We start from the raw sequence: 18,915 nt of genomic DNA on the forward strand, positions 1-18,915 counted from the left end.
CAGTCCTGCCCTGATTTTTTTTATTTTTAAAAGTATACGATTTTTGGTTTTGCTCAATTCCGTTACCGGTAACCAAATTTCGTTTCATTCAAAACTTCCTGTTGAAAATTTCAGTTTTGGTATTTCATCCAGTATTTTTACCAAAATAATTAAGTTGACATGTTTTGCTACTCTATGACGCAAATATTATCTTCCGAGAATAGAGATTGATTACGGGAAGGGCATGGACAATTCGGGTTATGAGTAATAGGCATTGTCCAAGAACACAAATCCAACATGTCACAAATTTCAGTGATTACAGAAAACCATGGATTTTTCTAGCTATACAATGACTTTGTGTCAGGAAATTTGGACTGTGAATGATATTCAAAGCGCAAGACTCGTGGAACACATTGGTACAAAAACATGACTGGAATAAAAAAAATTGACACAAGCACAAACTTGTGCGATTTATGACCCAAAAAAGTCAGCCAACGTACATAATGTATTATAGCAAACCCTTAGATTTACCCCAAGGCTGTCATTTTTTATTGACAAACAGCAAACACCCACTGTCCCCAGACCCTCAATAGAGTCATTAAACAACTTCTTCTTTTTGGTTAAGTTCATTGATTTACATTGTAATTATATTTGCATCTTGCATAAGAATCTTAAAAGCATCAAACTTAGTATTTTCAACACAGTTTGAGTTTTCATTTCACTCTGTAATCATAATACTTGTGTTGCATACCAATGCATATCCTTCATTTTATGGGCACTACAAAGCATAGCTTAGAAATCAAAATAAGTTTAATATACTGGGTAGTGTAAAAGAGAGCATTTCTCCACGTTCCTGGTATTAAATGAAAATAGGTTTCTAAAGCGGCAATTACATGTAGATTAGTGGTTGCCAATCAGAAATATTTATTTAAGAATTAAAAATTTTGTAGAATTCCTTATATATACATGATATAAGCTTAGCATTACCCTTGCATACGAAGATCACATTACAAAAGGGTTTCGGAGGAAATAAAAAAAATAAATAAAATCCTTCCACCCGCCCCATTTTTTTCAAAAATCTGGATGAAAATCTACTATTTAATTTTAGTTGCCCTTATCAATATACATGCATGTATAAGTATACTTGCACATTAAGCTGGTGAAATTTTTTTTTTAAATCATCATTTCTTAACAACCAATTCATACATAGTTCTAATGGCTGTCGGACTAAGAAATCATCACATTCTTTGTTTTATCTTTTATCAATCATAGATTCTTTGCCTTCTGTTTCTTTGAGACCCATAGAAAACAAAAGTTGCGAGGAAACCAAAAATGTCAGATCCTGTTTCGGTAACACTCCTCAAGGACATTCATTTTCTCCCTACACTTAAAGCAGTCCTTGAAATTAGAGGAGGATGATCGAAGGACAGACATGGATTTGGAAATTATTTGAAACAAGCATTCTGAGAGTATTGCATGGCAATACATACCGGTAGTCCCCTACCGGTTAAAAATTAATTGTACTGGAACAAAATGCTATAACTTGTCATGGTGTAAACTATATAACAAATATCAAGTCAATATCTTCAAGCATGATGATGAAAAAAAGTGAGGAAAACTGAATATTTGAGTGAAATTTCGAAGTCCAAGGACCATAAATCTGCACAAAATTATCAGACCGGAACAAAATTCTAAACAGATCTGTAACTTGTCATGATAAAACAAAATACCAAATATCAAATCAATATCTTCAAGCACGAAGAAAAAAAGTGTGGAAAACTCATTTGCCGGACTGACGGACGGACAGACAGACAGACAGACGAAGTGCAAACCTAAAGTCCCCTTCGACTTCGTCGGCAGGGGACTAATAAATGGGGAATGTGTCCATGGGCCACAGATGATGCCCCCACTTGCATATCATATAAAGTTATAAAGGGACATAACTGAAGAACGGTAAAAGTGATGCTACCAAAATTTATACTTGAACTGAGTTTTGTGGTAATAAGTATTGTGTATAAGTTTCATAACATTTGGTTGAGGCAAACTTTACCCTAGTACTGCAGGACGTCGATATAGTGATGGCCCATATAACTTTACTGTACTGCCGGTCGTCAATATATTGATAACTTCCAGTAGGTTCATTCAGTGCTGGTCGTCCCTATATTGACTTTCTATATAAGGTAAAGGTTTTGAGTTCTAGCCAATCAAATCACACAGATATTTTTATTTTAAGTCGATATTACGTCAGAAGAAGGATTTCCCTGTAGAAAGATGTTCTCATTGGTTGCTTTCCACATTCCATTCTAAAATTATTTTGATGACAAAATCGACCCCATAGTTTGTTTACATTCGAGTATGAAGCAATGGAAGTATTTGTAGACGTTTTAATATGATATTACATGTATTACGTGATTATTTCTGTATTGGCCTTGTTATTTGTCCAAGGCTTTGCCTCAGGCCAATACAGCTGGCTGAGGACCAATAACAAGGCCAATACAGAAATAATATGTATTGTAACACTTTATAGTGACTGAAAAGGGTTAACAAATCATCAAAAAATGTAGAAGACTCTTCCAAACATCATTTGACATTGCAGAGCTTATAAAAGGAAACTTAGATTTAGATAGTTCTTTTTCAATGAAAAACATGTTAAAATCTTGTGAAAGGAAATAAAACACAAAAAAAAGGTAAACGCTGTATGTACATAGTAAGTTAATTAATAAAGATATCATTACGTGATTATTTCTGTATTGGCCTTGTTATTTGTCCAAGGCTTGCTGTATTGGCCTGAGGCTTCGCCAATACAGCTGGCCGAGGACCAATAACAAGGCCAATACAGAAACAAGAAATGATTGTAACAGGATGCTGTTACGAAGTCTCCCAAACAAAGCTCCCATAATTCGTAATTCCCAGTGTCGCCTGACATTGGACAAAGTCCAGTGAAAATTGGTTTGGTCCAGTAAAGTTAATGCATTATTGATGCCTGGGGACTAACCCTGTATATCATTCAAATCATCTTGGCATGACAAACCAGAATATATATGGTTTAGGGGTGGGGATCTCGACCATTTACAAGATACTAGAACATTGGGGGTGGGAGAACCCCTGGGGACTGACCCTATACATCATTCAAATGTTCGAGAAAAGACGAACAGGAATATATATGGTCTAGGGGTGGGGTTCTCGACCATTTACAAGATATTAGAACATTGGGGGTGGGGGGAACCCAGTGGGGACTGACCGTATACGTCATTCAAATGTTCGAGACATGATGAACAGGAATATATATGGTTTAGGGGTGGGGATCTCAACCATTTACAAGATATTAGAACTTTCTCAAATAGCAGGAGGTCGGGATGACCCCTGGGGACTAACCCTGTATATCATTCAAACCATCTTGGTATGACAAACTAGAATATATATGGTTTAGGGATGGGGATCTTGACCATTTACAAGATATTAGAACTTTCTTAAATAGCAGGGGGTGGGGGTGACCCCTGGGGACTAACCCTGTATATCATTCAAACCATCTTGGTATGACAAACCAGAATATATATGGTTTAGGGGTAGGGATCTTGACCACTTACAAGATATTAGATCTTTCTTAAATAGAAGGGGCTGGGGGTTACCCCTGGGGACTAACCCTGTATATCATTCAAACCATCTTCGCATGACAAACCAGAATATATATGGTTTAGGGTTGGGGATCTTGACCACTTACAAGATATTAGAACTTTCTTAAATAGCAGGGGGCGGGGGTGACCCCTGGGGACTAACCCTGTATTTCATTTGATGTGCTTTATCATGACAAACCAGAATATATATGGTTTAGGGGTGGGGATCTCAACCATTTACAAGATATTAGAACTTTCTCAAATGTCAGGGGGTCGGGATGACCCCTGGGGACTAACCCTGTATATCATTCAAACCATCATAGCATGACAAACCAGAATATATATGGTTTAGGGGTGGGGATCTTAACCACTTACATTAGAACTTTCTTAAATGGCAGGGGGTGGGGGTGACCCCTGAGGACTAACCTTGCATTTCATTTGATGTGCTTTATCATGACAAACCAGAATATATATGGTTTAGGGGTGGGGATCTCGACCATTTACAAGATATTAGAACTTTCTCAAATGGCAGGGGGTCAGGATGACCCCTGGGGACTAACCCTGTATATCATTCAAACCATCTTAGCATGACAAACCAGAATATATATGGTTTAGGGGTGGGGATCTCGACCATTTACAAGATATTAGAACTTTCTCAAATGGCAGGGGGTCGGGATGACCCCTGGGGACTAACCCTGTATATCATTCAAACCATCTTAGCATGACAAACCAGAATAGATATGGTTTAGGGGTGGGGATCTTGACCACTTACAAGATATTAGAACTTTCTTAAATGGCATGGGGTGGGGGTGACCCCTGGGGACTAACCCTGTATTTCATTTGATGTGCTTTATCATGACAAACCAGAATATATATAGTTTAGGGGTGGGGATCTCGACCATTTACAAGATATTAGAACTTTCTCAAATGGCAGGGGGTCGGGATGACCCCTGGGGACTAACCCTGTATATCATTCAAACCATCTTAGCATGACAAATCAGAATATATATGGTTTAGGGGTGGGGATCTTGACCACTTACAAGATATTAGAACTTTCTTAAATGGCATGGGGTGGGGGTGACCCCTGGGGACTAACCCTGTATTTCATTTCATGTGTTTTATCATGACAAACCAGAATATATATGGTTTAGGGGTGGGGATCTCGACCATTTACAAGATATTAGAACTTTCTCAAATGGCAATGGGGTCGGGATGACCCCTGGGGACTAACCCTGTATTACATTCAAACCATCATAGCATGACAAACCAGAATATATATGGTTTAGGGGTGGGGATCTCGACACCATTTTCAAGATATTAGAACTTTTTCAAATGGCAGGGGGTCGGGATGACCCCTGGGGACTAACCCTGTATATCATTCAAACCATCTTAGCATGACAAACCAGAATATATATGGTTTAGGGGTGGGGATCTTGACCACTTACAAGGTATTAGAACTTTCTTAAATGGCAGGGGGTGGGGATGACCCCTGGGGACTAACCCTGTATTTCATTTAATGGGTTTTATCATTTAGAACATTTTCAATTAAAAATAATGTGTCTATCACAAACGGTTTTCAATTTATAATCATTTGAAAATTTAAAAAAATAAAATCCCATAGGGTTCTATAGTAAAACCCTCTTTTCTTTTTGCCCCTCAAAGTACCCCTTTATAAACCCCATTGCACAAACAAAACCCTGATTGCACCACTAGACATGTTAGTCTAACATATTGTGAAACCCTAAGTTAATCTGACAAGCGGTTTTTGAGAACGGGTGCGGACAAGTTCAAATTTAAAAGTGGCGGAAGAGGAAGAGGAAGAAGAATAATAGAATTATGTGCAAAACAGTGTAGGCGAGACCATTGATTGGCGCGCTAAAATATCCCATTGACTGGGTCAGATTAGGTGAACGTTCGTCTGTAACGCCCACAACTCACGACGTATTTAATATAAACATTTAAACTGTGGGGTTGCCAAAGGGTTTCAGTATATATACGAACTACAGTGCACAGTATATTATATATATATTTTATTTGCGATCATAAAATGTACGAAGTCGTCCATTACTATGTAAATTGGGTCGATTATAAAAAAAGCTGAAGATGTTTCTGTTGCCAAGGGTTTTTCACAAGTATAGTAGTTAGCAGAAAACTTCACCAAACTATACATTTTACCTATTCAAAAACGTAAATGCAAATTCCACAAGGCTTGATCCAAATAGCCTTTTTATTGTCTACACTGAAATGCAGTCAAGTTTAGCGATTGATAATTCATTGATAACATTCTGGCGTATCACAAACAAACAACTTGTAACGTCTCATTTCATTGGCCGAAAGATTTAAATACAACAACAATTGTAGTGTGCACGTGAATTGACACAGGTGACCGACAATGGAATGTACTACGGTACTACGAACGTAAAAAACAATGATTTTTGGTCGAAATAATTAAATAAATATTTTGTGAATTTCAAATAGTGGGGTCGAAATATTTTACTAATAATTTGTGTTAAGTAATATTCTTTATGCATGCAGCACTTGTACCGCACTATGAAAAATATAAGGATAAAATAAAATACATGTGTCGCTTTTATATGGATGAATGTATGAACCACTTTAATTTCTTTCATATTGACGCTAGGTTATTATCCTAACAATGTCGTAGTTACTTATAATAAGGATCTCATAATACTGATCCATTTCAAATTTATGATGGGTTGCACATTCCTCTTTTATTGTTTTCATGCTATAAAACGAAAATAAAGTAGCTAAGCGTTTGGTCATTCAGAAATAACGTGTCATAAACGAGCAAATTGTCCCCGAAAGATCGTATCATGTGTGCACGTGAATATAGATGTACTATGCAATGTACTATCATGGTCACCACGAAATTCAAATGAATACAGTGAAGGCATGTTGGTGTAAAAAGGATTGAAATGTTTCATCGGCGAAGATTTTTTCTTATGCATGTGGGGAACTAAAAAATAAATAAATACTTGTGAGAAATGTCGTAGTTTATAAGGAACTATATAAATGTACTGTTTTCGATTTTAATTGGTTGAAAATTTATCCTTTAATTTCATACCGTAAGAATAGAGCTTTGCATAACATTGTTGAACTATCCGCCAAAGTAACATGTGGCATGCGTGCGTATTTAAAATGAAATACAAAATCATACATGTATGATAAACTTATAAACGAAATATTAAGAAATTAAGGATGACTACTGTAAAAGTATGTACAAAAAGGGAGTCACCTTTTATCAATACATTTAGTGAATAAACACACTGTTTAAAACTGATTGTTTTCTATGCAACTATTTAAATATTTACCATATATAATTTCAACCGAGGATAGCAAAACAGTTAATTATAAATTAAGGAAGTATTTTGCTGGAGTTTATAAAGTACATTTCCTTCCACTGTGCCATGGTTTGCCATCTCCATTTTTCTCTAAACAAAGCATGGCTGGTTACATGTTCTGAATTTACTTAGAATTTCGGGATTTTTTTTTCAAAATCAAGTAAACTGAATCAGAAAAAAAATCACACTATCCTAAAACTTATGAAAGAATATGAATAATGAACATGACAGTTTATAACACAAACCCATTTACTGTATAAATCGAGCAATATCTTTAGTATGTATTTTGGTTATTTTTGTAGTTAAGTACAGTTTCATTTCAAGTACAACATTAATTCCATCAAGTCCATTGAATAAAAGATAAGGCAGGGTGAGCAACTTGACAAAAAAAAGGCAGGATGACGATTTATGTAAAAAAATCAAGATAAACTAATAAATATAGTCAGGACCTAACAGACTGAAAAATAGAAAGACAGGACAGCGATAACAACTAAAAAAAAAATGCAGGACAAAATGTTTCATCCAAGTCCCCCACCCCCAATCAAAATAAAATGGCAGCTCCCTTAATCCAGAACCAATTGAGAGGAGACAGTTGAATTAAATATTCCGACGTGACTGTTAAGATTAAAGTTTAAATTTTACATGCACATGTATAAAAAATTTAAAGCTAAAATTGCCATGGGATAATCAAGAACACAATCATGTACGTGAATACGACGATGGAAGTTTTTAACGACCTTGACCGGCTACGTGAATACTGATCAGTCCATTCAACTTTATAGTACGCATGTTCTATTTTCGCAGGTGTGAGGTCGAAGGTTTGAATTGACCAATGAGAACGATCGTTCCTTAACTAGTTAATCTAATAAAGTTTGTTTCAATGATTATGTTGCACGACCTTTCGCTAAGCTTGGCCGCAGTTCAGTGTAATAACTTGCAAGTACGAAAAAGTACAGGACAGAAGTATATTTTGTCTATATGTTTTGTGTACGCACACTTTTTAAAGTTGATCATGCATTCGTTCTAAAATAAAATTTTGACCAGATAAAAGTTAAAAGATGACATAATTGGACAACCGCAATTGTTAAATCGCTTTGACGTCCGAAAAAAAAAAGATAATAATCAACACATGCATTGTAACTTTTAAAGCCATTTAAATCCTTTTTTTTTGCTGAAAGAACGTGCGATATCATAAAAATTGATTATCAAAACATAACGAAAACACAAGTAAAGAACGTTTAAGTATTCAATATAAATCAAAACACAAAGGTTATTCTTGATTAGTTTTTCGAATTATTTTATTTAGGCGTTGAGACCCTTTGGTGACCTCACAGTTTAAATGTCTATAATAAATACGTCGTGAGTTGTGGGTGTTACAGACGAACGTTCACCTAATCTGACCCAGTCAATGGGATATTTTAGCGCGCCAATCAATGGTCTCGCCTACACTGTTTTGCACATGATTCTAATAATAATAACTGAGCAAAAACAATAAGTCTTCCCAAACTTCGTTTGGGAGACTTAATAATCACGTAATGATATCTTTATTAATTAACTTACTATACTTTATTAATTAACTTACTATGTACATACAGTGTTTACCTTTTTTTTGTGTTTTATTTCCTTTCACAAGATTTTAACATGTTTTACATTGAAATTGAACTATCTAAATCTAAGTTTCCTTTTATAAGCTCTGCAATGTCAAATGATGTTTGGAAGAGTCTTCTACATTTTTTGATGATTTGTTAACCCTTTTCAGTCACTATAAAGTGTTACAATACATATTTAGATGCAATACATAAATAGTAATTGGAAAGGTACTGCCATTGCATGAGAGATTCAGAAACAAAAGGACTAAATAAAACTAGGAGTTGAATATGATTGCCAATGAGACAACTATCCATAGACCATGACCAAAGAACAAAGACTTGATCAATAGATTACAGGTCATCCTTCAACAATCCATAGAGGTTCGGGATGAAAAATATATGATACAAAAACATGAGAAGCGAAAGTAAACAGTAAATTGAAATGCACCCATTAAACTGATAAACTGTTTTAAATAGTTATGAGGTCGACAAGAAATGAGCTTTGTGATAATCTACAGACTCGTTGACCAAACCTGAAATAATTCAATTGTCTACTCAGTTATAAAATGCTTTTTTGAATGAATGTGACCTGAAATATTTGCCACACTGAACGTTTCAGCATGTTTATGGTGAGTAAATAAAACAGCGTCTTCCAAACTACAGTTTACATTAAGTTTGTGTTTATCATGACTTTCGATCTAAAAACTAGAGACGTTCCGAAATCCTGTATTGGCCGGATCAGAACTCGGCCAATACAGAAAAAATCCATATTAGCCGAGTTGACACTTTTGTATAGCAAAGGCAGTTTTCATCATATTAAGTCCAATAACAGAGTAGTTGATTAATTATAGGAAGTAGACCATGAAAATCGTGATTTTGAAAGATAAATATATCTACAAGATGATTCGGACGAAGAATTTATGTTTTGATGAGGATAACCTAGAACATATAGCGCTGTTTTAGGATACGTAGACACCTGGATACACGTGGTCTCGTTTTTGATTCTGAAAAGAAGTTAAACTTTGATGTTGGAGATAAAAGATTGCTTACGTTTATAATTATTAACTAAGATTTCATAAAAAAATTAGTTGAAGAACCAAACGGATACATACTAGACTTTTTTGAGTCGGAGCAAGGGCAACAATATTGAAAAGTAAAATAACGATTTTCAAGGAAAATTCACACTCGTGGTTTAAATTATAGGACAATGTCAACCGGGTTGACATGAAGCAGTTCGTCATGAAATAATAAAATATATTATTTGTCTTTTTTTTGCTAATTAAATGAGATTTACAAATATTTTTAATAATCAAATAAGTAAAAACATAATTTTTCGACTTTCATTTGCTATATCTTAATAATTTCATAATCCACTGTCACTTATTCTATACTGTGAAATTGTGCATTCAATTTTGCAAAACAAACTCATTGAAATGTTACTTTCTAAAATGTTAAAAAATCATAGAAAATTGATAAAACAATTACATGGTGTAACACTGATAAATTTCTCTAAAACAACTTGGCATAGTGAGATGCAAAGGCTAATTAGGATCATGGCACTGCAGTGAACTGATAATCTCTCTATAGCTGGCAGTACTAAGGTTAAGTTAAAGAACGGATATGAAAATTCAGCAATTTTTCCATTTGTAAAGGGGCATAACTCTAGAACGGTTAAAGTGATGCCACCAAAATTCAAACTTGATCTGTATTTTGTGGTAATAAGCATAGTGTATAAGTTTCATAACATTTGGTTGAGGCTAACTTAAGTTAGAGAACGATATGCAAAATTCAGCAATTTTTTCCATTTGTAAAGGAGCATAACTCTAGAACAGTTAAAGTGACACCACCAAAATTCAAACTTGATCTGTATTTTGTGGTGATAAGCATTGTGTATAAGTTTCATAACATTTGGTTGGGGTAAACTAAAAAAGTTAGAGAACGGAAACCATTTTTGGGATTTACGGATGGACGTACAGACGGACAAAGGTAAAACTTAATGCCCCCTCCGTTAGGGCGGGGGCATAAAAACTGAGGTTCCAACTCCCCCAGGGAAAGTTGAACTTATATGGATTTGCTTAGCCCTTTTTACTGATTTTTATAGTTTGTTCTTATGTTGTACTGTTACACCACTGTCCCAGGTTAGGGGGAGGGTTTTGCGCAAGCAAACATGTTTAACCCCGCCACATTCTGTATGTGCCTGACTCAAGTCAGGAGCCTGTAATTCAGTGGTTGACGTTTGTTGATGTATATCATTTTTGTTTTTCATTTATTGTTTCTACATAAATCAGGCCGTTAATTTTCTCCTTTGAATTGTTTTACATGTCCTTTTGAAGAATTTTATAGCTTTCTATGCGGTATGGATTTTGCTCATTGTTGAAGGCCATACAGTTGATAACTTCTGTCATTTGGTCTCTGATTGAAAGTTGTCTCATTGGCAATTATTCAACATCTACTTATTTTTATTTTTGCTTTTTTTAAGTCCCTTTTAATAGTCCTATAGCTCTTCAGGTGTTTCGGTATATATATATATAAATCCTTGGCTTTCAAATATTTGGCTTTGATAGTTCCTGATGAAGGTAAATCAACTAAAGCACTGCAGACGCATAAAGTTTATAAAGTGTTCTTTTCATTTTTTATGGATAACACTTTTATGCTCAGGCCACTTAATGACATAAAAATAACACTCCTGTGTTTTTGTTACTTGTTTTTGTGCTTTGTATCTATCTGATGAGTTAAGCCCTTTTCAACTGATTTTTATAGTTTGTTCATATGTTGTACTGTTACACCACTATCCCAGGTTACGGGGAGGGTTGGGCGCCAGCTAACATGTTTAACCCTGCCACATTCTGTATGTGCCTGTCCCAAGTCAGGAGCCTGTAATTCAGTGGTTGTCGTTTGTTACTGTATACCATATTTGTTTTTCGTTCATTATTTTGTACATAAATCAGACCGTTAGTTTTCTCATTTGAATTGTTTTACATTTGTCACTTCATGGCCTTTTATGGCTGACTATGCTGTATGGGCTTTGCTCATTGTTGAAGGCCGTATGGTGACCTCGTTGTTAATTTCTGTGTCATTTGGTCTCTTGTGGAGAATGTCTCATTGGCAATCATACCACATTTTCTTACTTTTATATAACAATAAAATCATGTCTTTATACTATATGGTAGACACCATTTTCTTATTGTCAACAAGAATGTGTCCATTGTACACAGATGCATCACTTGCAGTATGATGTATCATATTCTATGTTCAGTGGACAGTGAAATTGGGGTAAAAACTCTAATTTAGCACTAAAATTAGAAAGATCATATCATAGGGAACATGTGTACTAAGTTTCAAGTTGATTGGACTTCAACTTCATCAAAAACTACCTTGACCGTCCGTCTGTCCTGCTTCAAGTTTTTGGACGGACGGACAGACAGACAGACGGACGGACGGACAGACAAACGGACACACAGACCGAAAAACATAATGCCCCTAGGTGGGGCATAAAAATGACTTACTTCAAAGGATTTCTTAAACCTGGATGCAAAGGATGAAAACCATACATGTAATTCTGTAAATCTAAATACATCTCTGGCCTATAATATGCTGGTATCAGCCTTCCAAATTGGTCCACTACAATGTAATATATAAACAGAGTAAAGCTTACGTTAGAATTAGGAAAGGCAGAATAATGGCCCTGCAAGTCCATGAAAATTCTGAACTGATACTATTTAATTTGTTTTATAACAGTATAATCAGAGTTCTCGAAATCGTTTTTCTCCCTGCTGGTCCTTGAAGAAAATCTGCTGGTCCTATTATTTTAATTGCAAAATACAATAAAATGCTCCGCTGGGGCACAGCTTGATACGACCGCAGAGGTAGAACCCTGAACAGTTGGGGAAAGTATGGACACAACATTCAAGCTTGATACAGCCAACGTCATACCAATATACGACCAAAAATTTTTTAATTTTTGCGTTCGTATAAACATGCATTTTGTTCTCAAATCTGGGCTATTTCTGTATATTTTTTTTTATTTTCAAAGATAAACCACATGCTCTGACCAAAAATGAATTTGTAGATATGTGTCTCACTTTTACACATCTTTAGATGATAATTCATATTAGTCAGAAAGTTCAGTTAATTTTCAAAAAGGTTATAATAAATTGCTCCGCTGGGCGCAGCTTGATACGACCGCAGAGGTCGAACCCTGAACAGTTGGGGCAAGTATGGACACAACATTCAAGCTTGATACAGCTCTGAATTTGGATTGTGATTAAATATTTGACACAGCATAGGTTTCTGACACAGAATGAATGTGGTCTAAGATCTTAAAAATTTTTAATTTACCTATTCAAACCATATCATTATTATTTGCTTTTATATATAAATCAGAAATAACCAACTTAAAATGGAAAATTTTAGAAAATTAAAATAAAGGGAAAAAAAAGGAAAAAAAGGAAAAAAAAATCCCCCCCTCAATTTTTTGAACCCCTTATGTTTCATCACCCCCAAAACTCAATCCCATCCTTCCCTTTGTGGTATGGTACCTTACAGTACAATTTCAGAGAGATCCATACACTTGAACACAAGTTATTGTCTGGAAACTAGAAAAATGCTTGTTTTTTGGCCCCTTTTTGGCCCCAAATTCCTAAACGTTAAGGGCAATTACCCCCAAACTCAAACCCAGCTTTCCCTTTGTGATATGGAACCTTGTAGTACAATTTCATAAAGATCCATACACTTACACACAAGTTATTGTCCTGAAACTAGAAAAATGCTTGTTTATTGCCCCTTTTTGGTCCCTAATTCCTAACATCTTGAGGCAATTACCCCCAAAATCAATCCCAGCCTTCCCTTTGTGGTATGGTACCTTGCAGTACAATTTCAGAGAGATCCATACACTTGAACACAAGTTATTGTCTGGAAACTAGAATAAATTGCTCCGCTTGGCGCAGCTTGATATGACCGCAGAGGTCGAACCCTGAACAGTTTGGGCAAGTAAGGACACAACATTCAAGCTTGATACAGCTCTGAATTTGGATTGTGATTAAATATTTGACACAGCACTGGTTTCTGACACAGAATGAATGTGGTCTAAGAACTTAAACATTTTTAATTTACCTATTCAAACCATATCATTATTATTTGCTTTTATATATAAATCAGAAATAACGAATTTAAAATGGAAAATTTTAAAGAAAAAAAAAATCCCCCCCCAAATTTTTTGAACCCCCTTATGATTCATCACCCCCAAACTCAATCCCAGCCTTCCCTTTGTGGTATGGTACCTGCAGTACAATTTCAGAGCGATCCATACACTTGAACACAAGTTATTGTCTGGAAACTAGAAAAATGCTTGTTTTTAGGCCCCTTTTTGGCCCTAAATTCCTAAAAATTTAGGGCAATTACCCCCAAAATCAAACCCAGCTTTCCCTTTGTGATATGGAACCTTGTAGTACAATTTCAGAAAGATCCATACACTTACACACAAGTTATTGTCCTGAAACTAGAAAAATGCTTGTTTTTTGCCCCTTTTTTTGCCCCTAATTCCTGAAATTTTGAAGCAATTACCCCCAAAATCAATCCCAGCCTTCCCTTTGTGGTATGGTACCTTGCAGTACAATTTCAGAGAGATCCATAGACTTGAACACAAGTTATTGTCTGGAAACTAGAAAAATGCTTATTTTTGGCCCCTTATTCCTAAACGTTTTGGGCAATTACCCCCAAACTCAATTCCAGCTTTCCCTTTGTGATATGGAACCTTGTAGAACAATTTCAGAAAGATCCATACACTTACACACAAGTTATTGTCATGAAACTAGAAAAATGCTTGTTTTTTGCCCGTTTTTTGGCCCCTAATTCCTAATTTTTGGAGGCAATTACCCCCAAAATCAATCCCAGCATTCCCTGTGTGATATGGAACCTTGTGGTACGAGATCCATACACTAACACACAAGTTATGTCTGGAAGTTACAAAAATGCTTATTTTTTACCCCTTTTTCCTTAACTGTTGGTACCATAACCCCCGAAATCAATCCCAACCTTCCTTTTGTGGTATTGAACCTTATGGTAAAATTTCATAGAGATCCATTCACTTAAACTAAAGTTAGAGTGCAAAAACCAATGTGTCTTCGGACAACGACGACGACGCCAACGTCATACCAATATACGATAATTACCCCCAAACTCAATTCCAGCTTTCCCTTTGTGATATGGAACCTTGTAGTACAATTTCAGAAAGATCCATACACTTACACACAAGTTATTGTCATGAAACTAGAAAAATGCTTGTTTTTTGCCCCTTTTTTGGTCCCCAATTCCTAAAATTTTAAGGCAATTACCCCCAAAATCAATCCCAGCATTCCCTTTGTGATATGGAACCTTGTGGTACAATGTCAGAGAGATCCATACACTAACACAAGTTATTGTCTGGAAGTTACAAAAATGCTTATTTTTGGCCCCTTATTCCTTAACTGTTGGTACCATAACCCCCAAAATCAATCCCACCCTTCCTTTTGTGGTATTGAACCTTACAGTAAAATATCATAGAGATCCATTCACTTAAACTAAAGTTATTGTACGAAAACCAATGTGTCTTTGGACGACGGATGACGAACACGATGACAATGTCATACCAATATACGACCACAAAATTTTTTTGCGTTGGTATAAAAATGAACTATGTAACTTTTGATGTTAAACTCAATATAAATCAATAAAGTGTAACATAGAGGTCAGAGCGACCAACTATTTATTGGTGACTGTTATACTCCCCTATATATATCCTCACACCTTTATTGTAGTTATATAATAGAAGGTCACTTTGTATCTGAAAAATTAATTTAAACTTAAACCTTTAATACATTTACTGTAAACTGTATGTCAAGTGACCTATAGGAAAAAGTTTTATACTCCCCCTTACACACACCATGTTATAAAAAATCTAAAATTTTAATTTGGAAGTTAAACAATGAGAGTCAATGATGCCTAAAATATAAGACAGGATGACTTATTTTATATTTAGAAGAATGTTGCTATATTCCATAACTGCATCCACTCCTTTCACAATTTGTGTGAACTAGAGATGGTTTTTGATCTTCACATATATATGACACTTTCATCATGTCAGAACCTCATGTTTAACTCTAGCTGTCTATTCAGATCATGTTGTTGGTTTGCTTTGCCATCAAAATTTACCCCATATCTCCTTTTATATTCTTATTCATAAACATACCTGCAACATACTCTAGGGCATCTGCTGCTGGAAAGGCTCCTTGTGGCATGAGAACAGGTGGCATGACAAGGTTGTGGTATTTCAAAAATGCAGGATGGATTGCGGGAGGAATATTGCCATACTGATCGGTCAAAATGAGATCTCTCTGATTGACATGATCCACTGAGTGATCAACAATGGGAGATAAAAGCATGTCATGGATGTAATTGTCAGGTAGTGGTAATTTATATGGATCAGAGTTTCCAAGTCTGTCATGGCGATGAAGTTCTGGAGGGGGATGAGACAAAATGTTGCTGTTAGTAGCAAGCTCTGCCAACTGTCTAAGCTCTTGTGTATTACTCAATAAATGTGGTGACCCTATGTCAGGTTCTCGAAAACTTGATTTATTTTGTGATGATGAAACAACTGGTGAGCTGTATGAATGATGCTTTTGAGATTGCAAACGAGAGTGAAATCCATTCGGTTCAGACAAGACATGGTCTTGTATGACTGTATTGCTTGTTGTGAAGGAAGCTGGGTATCCCTGTGTAGTAGTGAACACATCTTGTGGTCGAGTTGGAAATACTGCAGCACCCTGAGATAAAGAACATTTTGGAGAAAATGTTTGAGACATGTGCTTTAAATTAATTCCTGGTTTAGATGATTGCAGCCCAACATTAGACTGCTCTGTTTGTCCAAAAACCAAGGACCTTCTAGCTTTCTGCTGAATTTCTGGTCTTGTATCATTTGTGTGGCCATAAATAGGTGTGCTGCTAGCTTGTGCCCTTGTACTTGAAATTGGAAACTGATTTAAATTGTCAAATACTGAAAGATCTGTGCGTTGTAAATCCTGAATCAAACTCTCTAAGGCTTTGGATTGTGCAGACTGGCTTCCGTCTAGAACATCTGAACTTTCTGATATGAAAGATTTATCTTCAACAGGAAAGATATTATTGTTAGGATTATTGGAAAGATTTAGTATATCATTAGCTGTACTTCTGTCCCAAACTTCAGAAAAGCTAAAACTTGTTGATGAACTTTTAGGACCAAAATCATCAGTTCCTGAAGACCATGCACTACTTGGTGTCGTTGGCGAGCTGAAACCAAATTAATAATAACTGATATGACTAAAATGAATATGCACAATCCTAAAGTTTACTATCAATTACTAGAAACTGATCATGTTAGGGCCAAGCTTGCACATTTTTGTGTGAGGCACATCTTCCCTTGCCGTGGGTTACGATCCAGTCCCCTCCTCTCCACCCTTGGCATATTAAGCCATCATTTGTGATTACAATGCTGCACCATCTACCGGTTGATAAAAGTCATGCCCATTCCGACTACATTATTCTTGATCAATGACCGCACTTGAACTCTCTTCAATGTGGAGATGTAAAATGGTTGTGTCTAGTGTTTACAAATTTTGTGAAGCAGGAACCGAAAATGTATGTTGACATTCCAACATTTGAGTGAGAAACATACCCAGGAACTTTAATTAGTTGATTAAGAACTTTAGAATTGTTACTAAATATCGTCCTATGTTTTGGGGTAAAGACTTGTTGCACAATCAGCATGATCAGCACATGGCAATTGTTTATTTACATTTTCTACATTTACACGTGATCATCTTAAAGGCGCTTTTTGATTGGATGCAGCCAGTCGCCAGAAACAGCATACCTATGTCTCGCTTTTTGACTCCGTCAAAGTGAGACAAAAATAACAAAATAGAAAAGTGTTTATGGCAATTTCACCTTGAATTTTCATAGAAATCAATTTTGACACTAGGAATCAATTTGGAGTAGCATATGATACCAAAATATCAGTTGTTATTTAAATACTCATGATACTAGATCAAAAAAGATGTTTCTCATAATTTGCTATATTTTTACAAAATCTTAGTTCTTCCAACATTGTCCAAAAGCAAAAATTTAATTTGCAAATTTTCACAAAAAATATGTACATCTACATATTATGCTTAAAACTGTGAACATATTCATTGGCCTCCTACACATACTTTTGGAGTTTTAGCATTTACAAAAACTGTTTCTTAAAAGGAGAAGATATGATAAGGCCACTTTTTTGGCTCCTTTAATTCAAAAATTTAAAAGTATAATAAATATTTTACAAAATAACAACCTTCAAATGTCCATAAGACATTAACATGACAGATATCACCCCCTTCATTTCCCATTTCAAACATGTCCTATTCTGACAGCTCTCACCAAGTCCAGCAACTTTTGCGATTAAAAATTTAGAAGGAAAATTACTGAAATTAGTTAAATAACTGATAAAAATATTCCTGGCGTTTTAAAAAATTGTTGACAGACAGAAGGACCACAGAAAGATTGACATTTCAAGTGAAAACTATAGGGTCTGGCCCAAAGTTTCATTCTTCTTCAAAGACTGTTTTTTCATATCAAGGCATAATCTTCAAAACTGATTTAAATACTTTTGGAATAGCTTCAAAAGTTTTCTTTCAACTTCTCCATACATATTCAAAACATATATGGGAAATGAAGATACAGTTAACTCTTATTATATCAAATCCGATGGGAACGTGATAGAATTTAAAGTCAACCCAAGTTAAAGACGCAAAGGGTGCAAACCTGAAATCAATCAAGGGGAGGCAAGTCAAATTTGCACAAGTCTGTTTCAGTATTGTTTACATTGTACTAAAATGGACATTGATACAAATCATGTTACCCGGTACATTTTTCTTTGAGACAAGTGTTTTCGTTTCCTGTAAAAAAAATAAGATGTGGTATGGTTGCCAATGAGACAACTATCCACCAGAGTTCAAACAGAGAAAATAAAAGCAATCATAGGTTACAGTAAGGCCTTCAACAATGAGAACCCATACAGTTTAGACGGTTATAAAAGGCCCCCACATGAAAATTGTGAAACAATTCAAACGAGAAGAATAACAATTTATACAATTCAATTTTAGCTAAACAAATATTACAGACATGAACCAACAACAACCACTGAATTACAGGCACCTTACTGTCGTTGTTTAAATACTGTATGTTAAAAATTTAGCAATTTTTAATTGTGAAAAGTTGTTGTGATGGATCCCTTTGTTAATGTTACATGTATTTTATTACTGTACTTTAAAATTTTTTACTCTTTTTTTTCTTTTTCAGTTTATTGAATAAAGAGTTTGGTAA

General features: G+C 35.3%; 1 protein-coding gene across 1 annotated transcript in view; it reads right to left on the minus strand.

Moving 5' to 3' along the window:
* Positions 1-18,915, minus strand: part of LOC127728199 (uncharacterized) — a 36,265-nt gene that overhangs the window by 12,670 nt on the left and 4,680 nt on the right. The window contains exons 4-5 of the mRNA XM_052235422.1: positions 15,770-16,845; positions 12,051-12,165 (exon numbers count right to left, since the gene is read on the minus strand). Of these exons, the coding sequence (XP_052091382.1) occupies positions 12,051-12,165; positions 15,770-16,845 (1,191 nt within the window). The remainder of the gene's footprint in view (positions 1-12,050; positions 12,166-15,769; positions 16,846-18,915) is intronic.

The sequence above is a fragment of the Mytilus californianus genome, unplaced genomic scaffold (assembly GCF_021869535.1).
Source record: "Mytilus californianus isolate M0D057914Y unplaced genomic scaffold, xbMytCali1.0.p SCAF_2, whole genome shotgun sequence".
Lineage (NCBI taxonomy): Eukaryota > Metazoa > Mollusca > Bivalvia > Mytilida > Mytilidae > Mytilus > Mytilus californianus.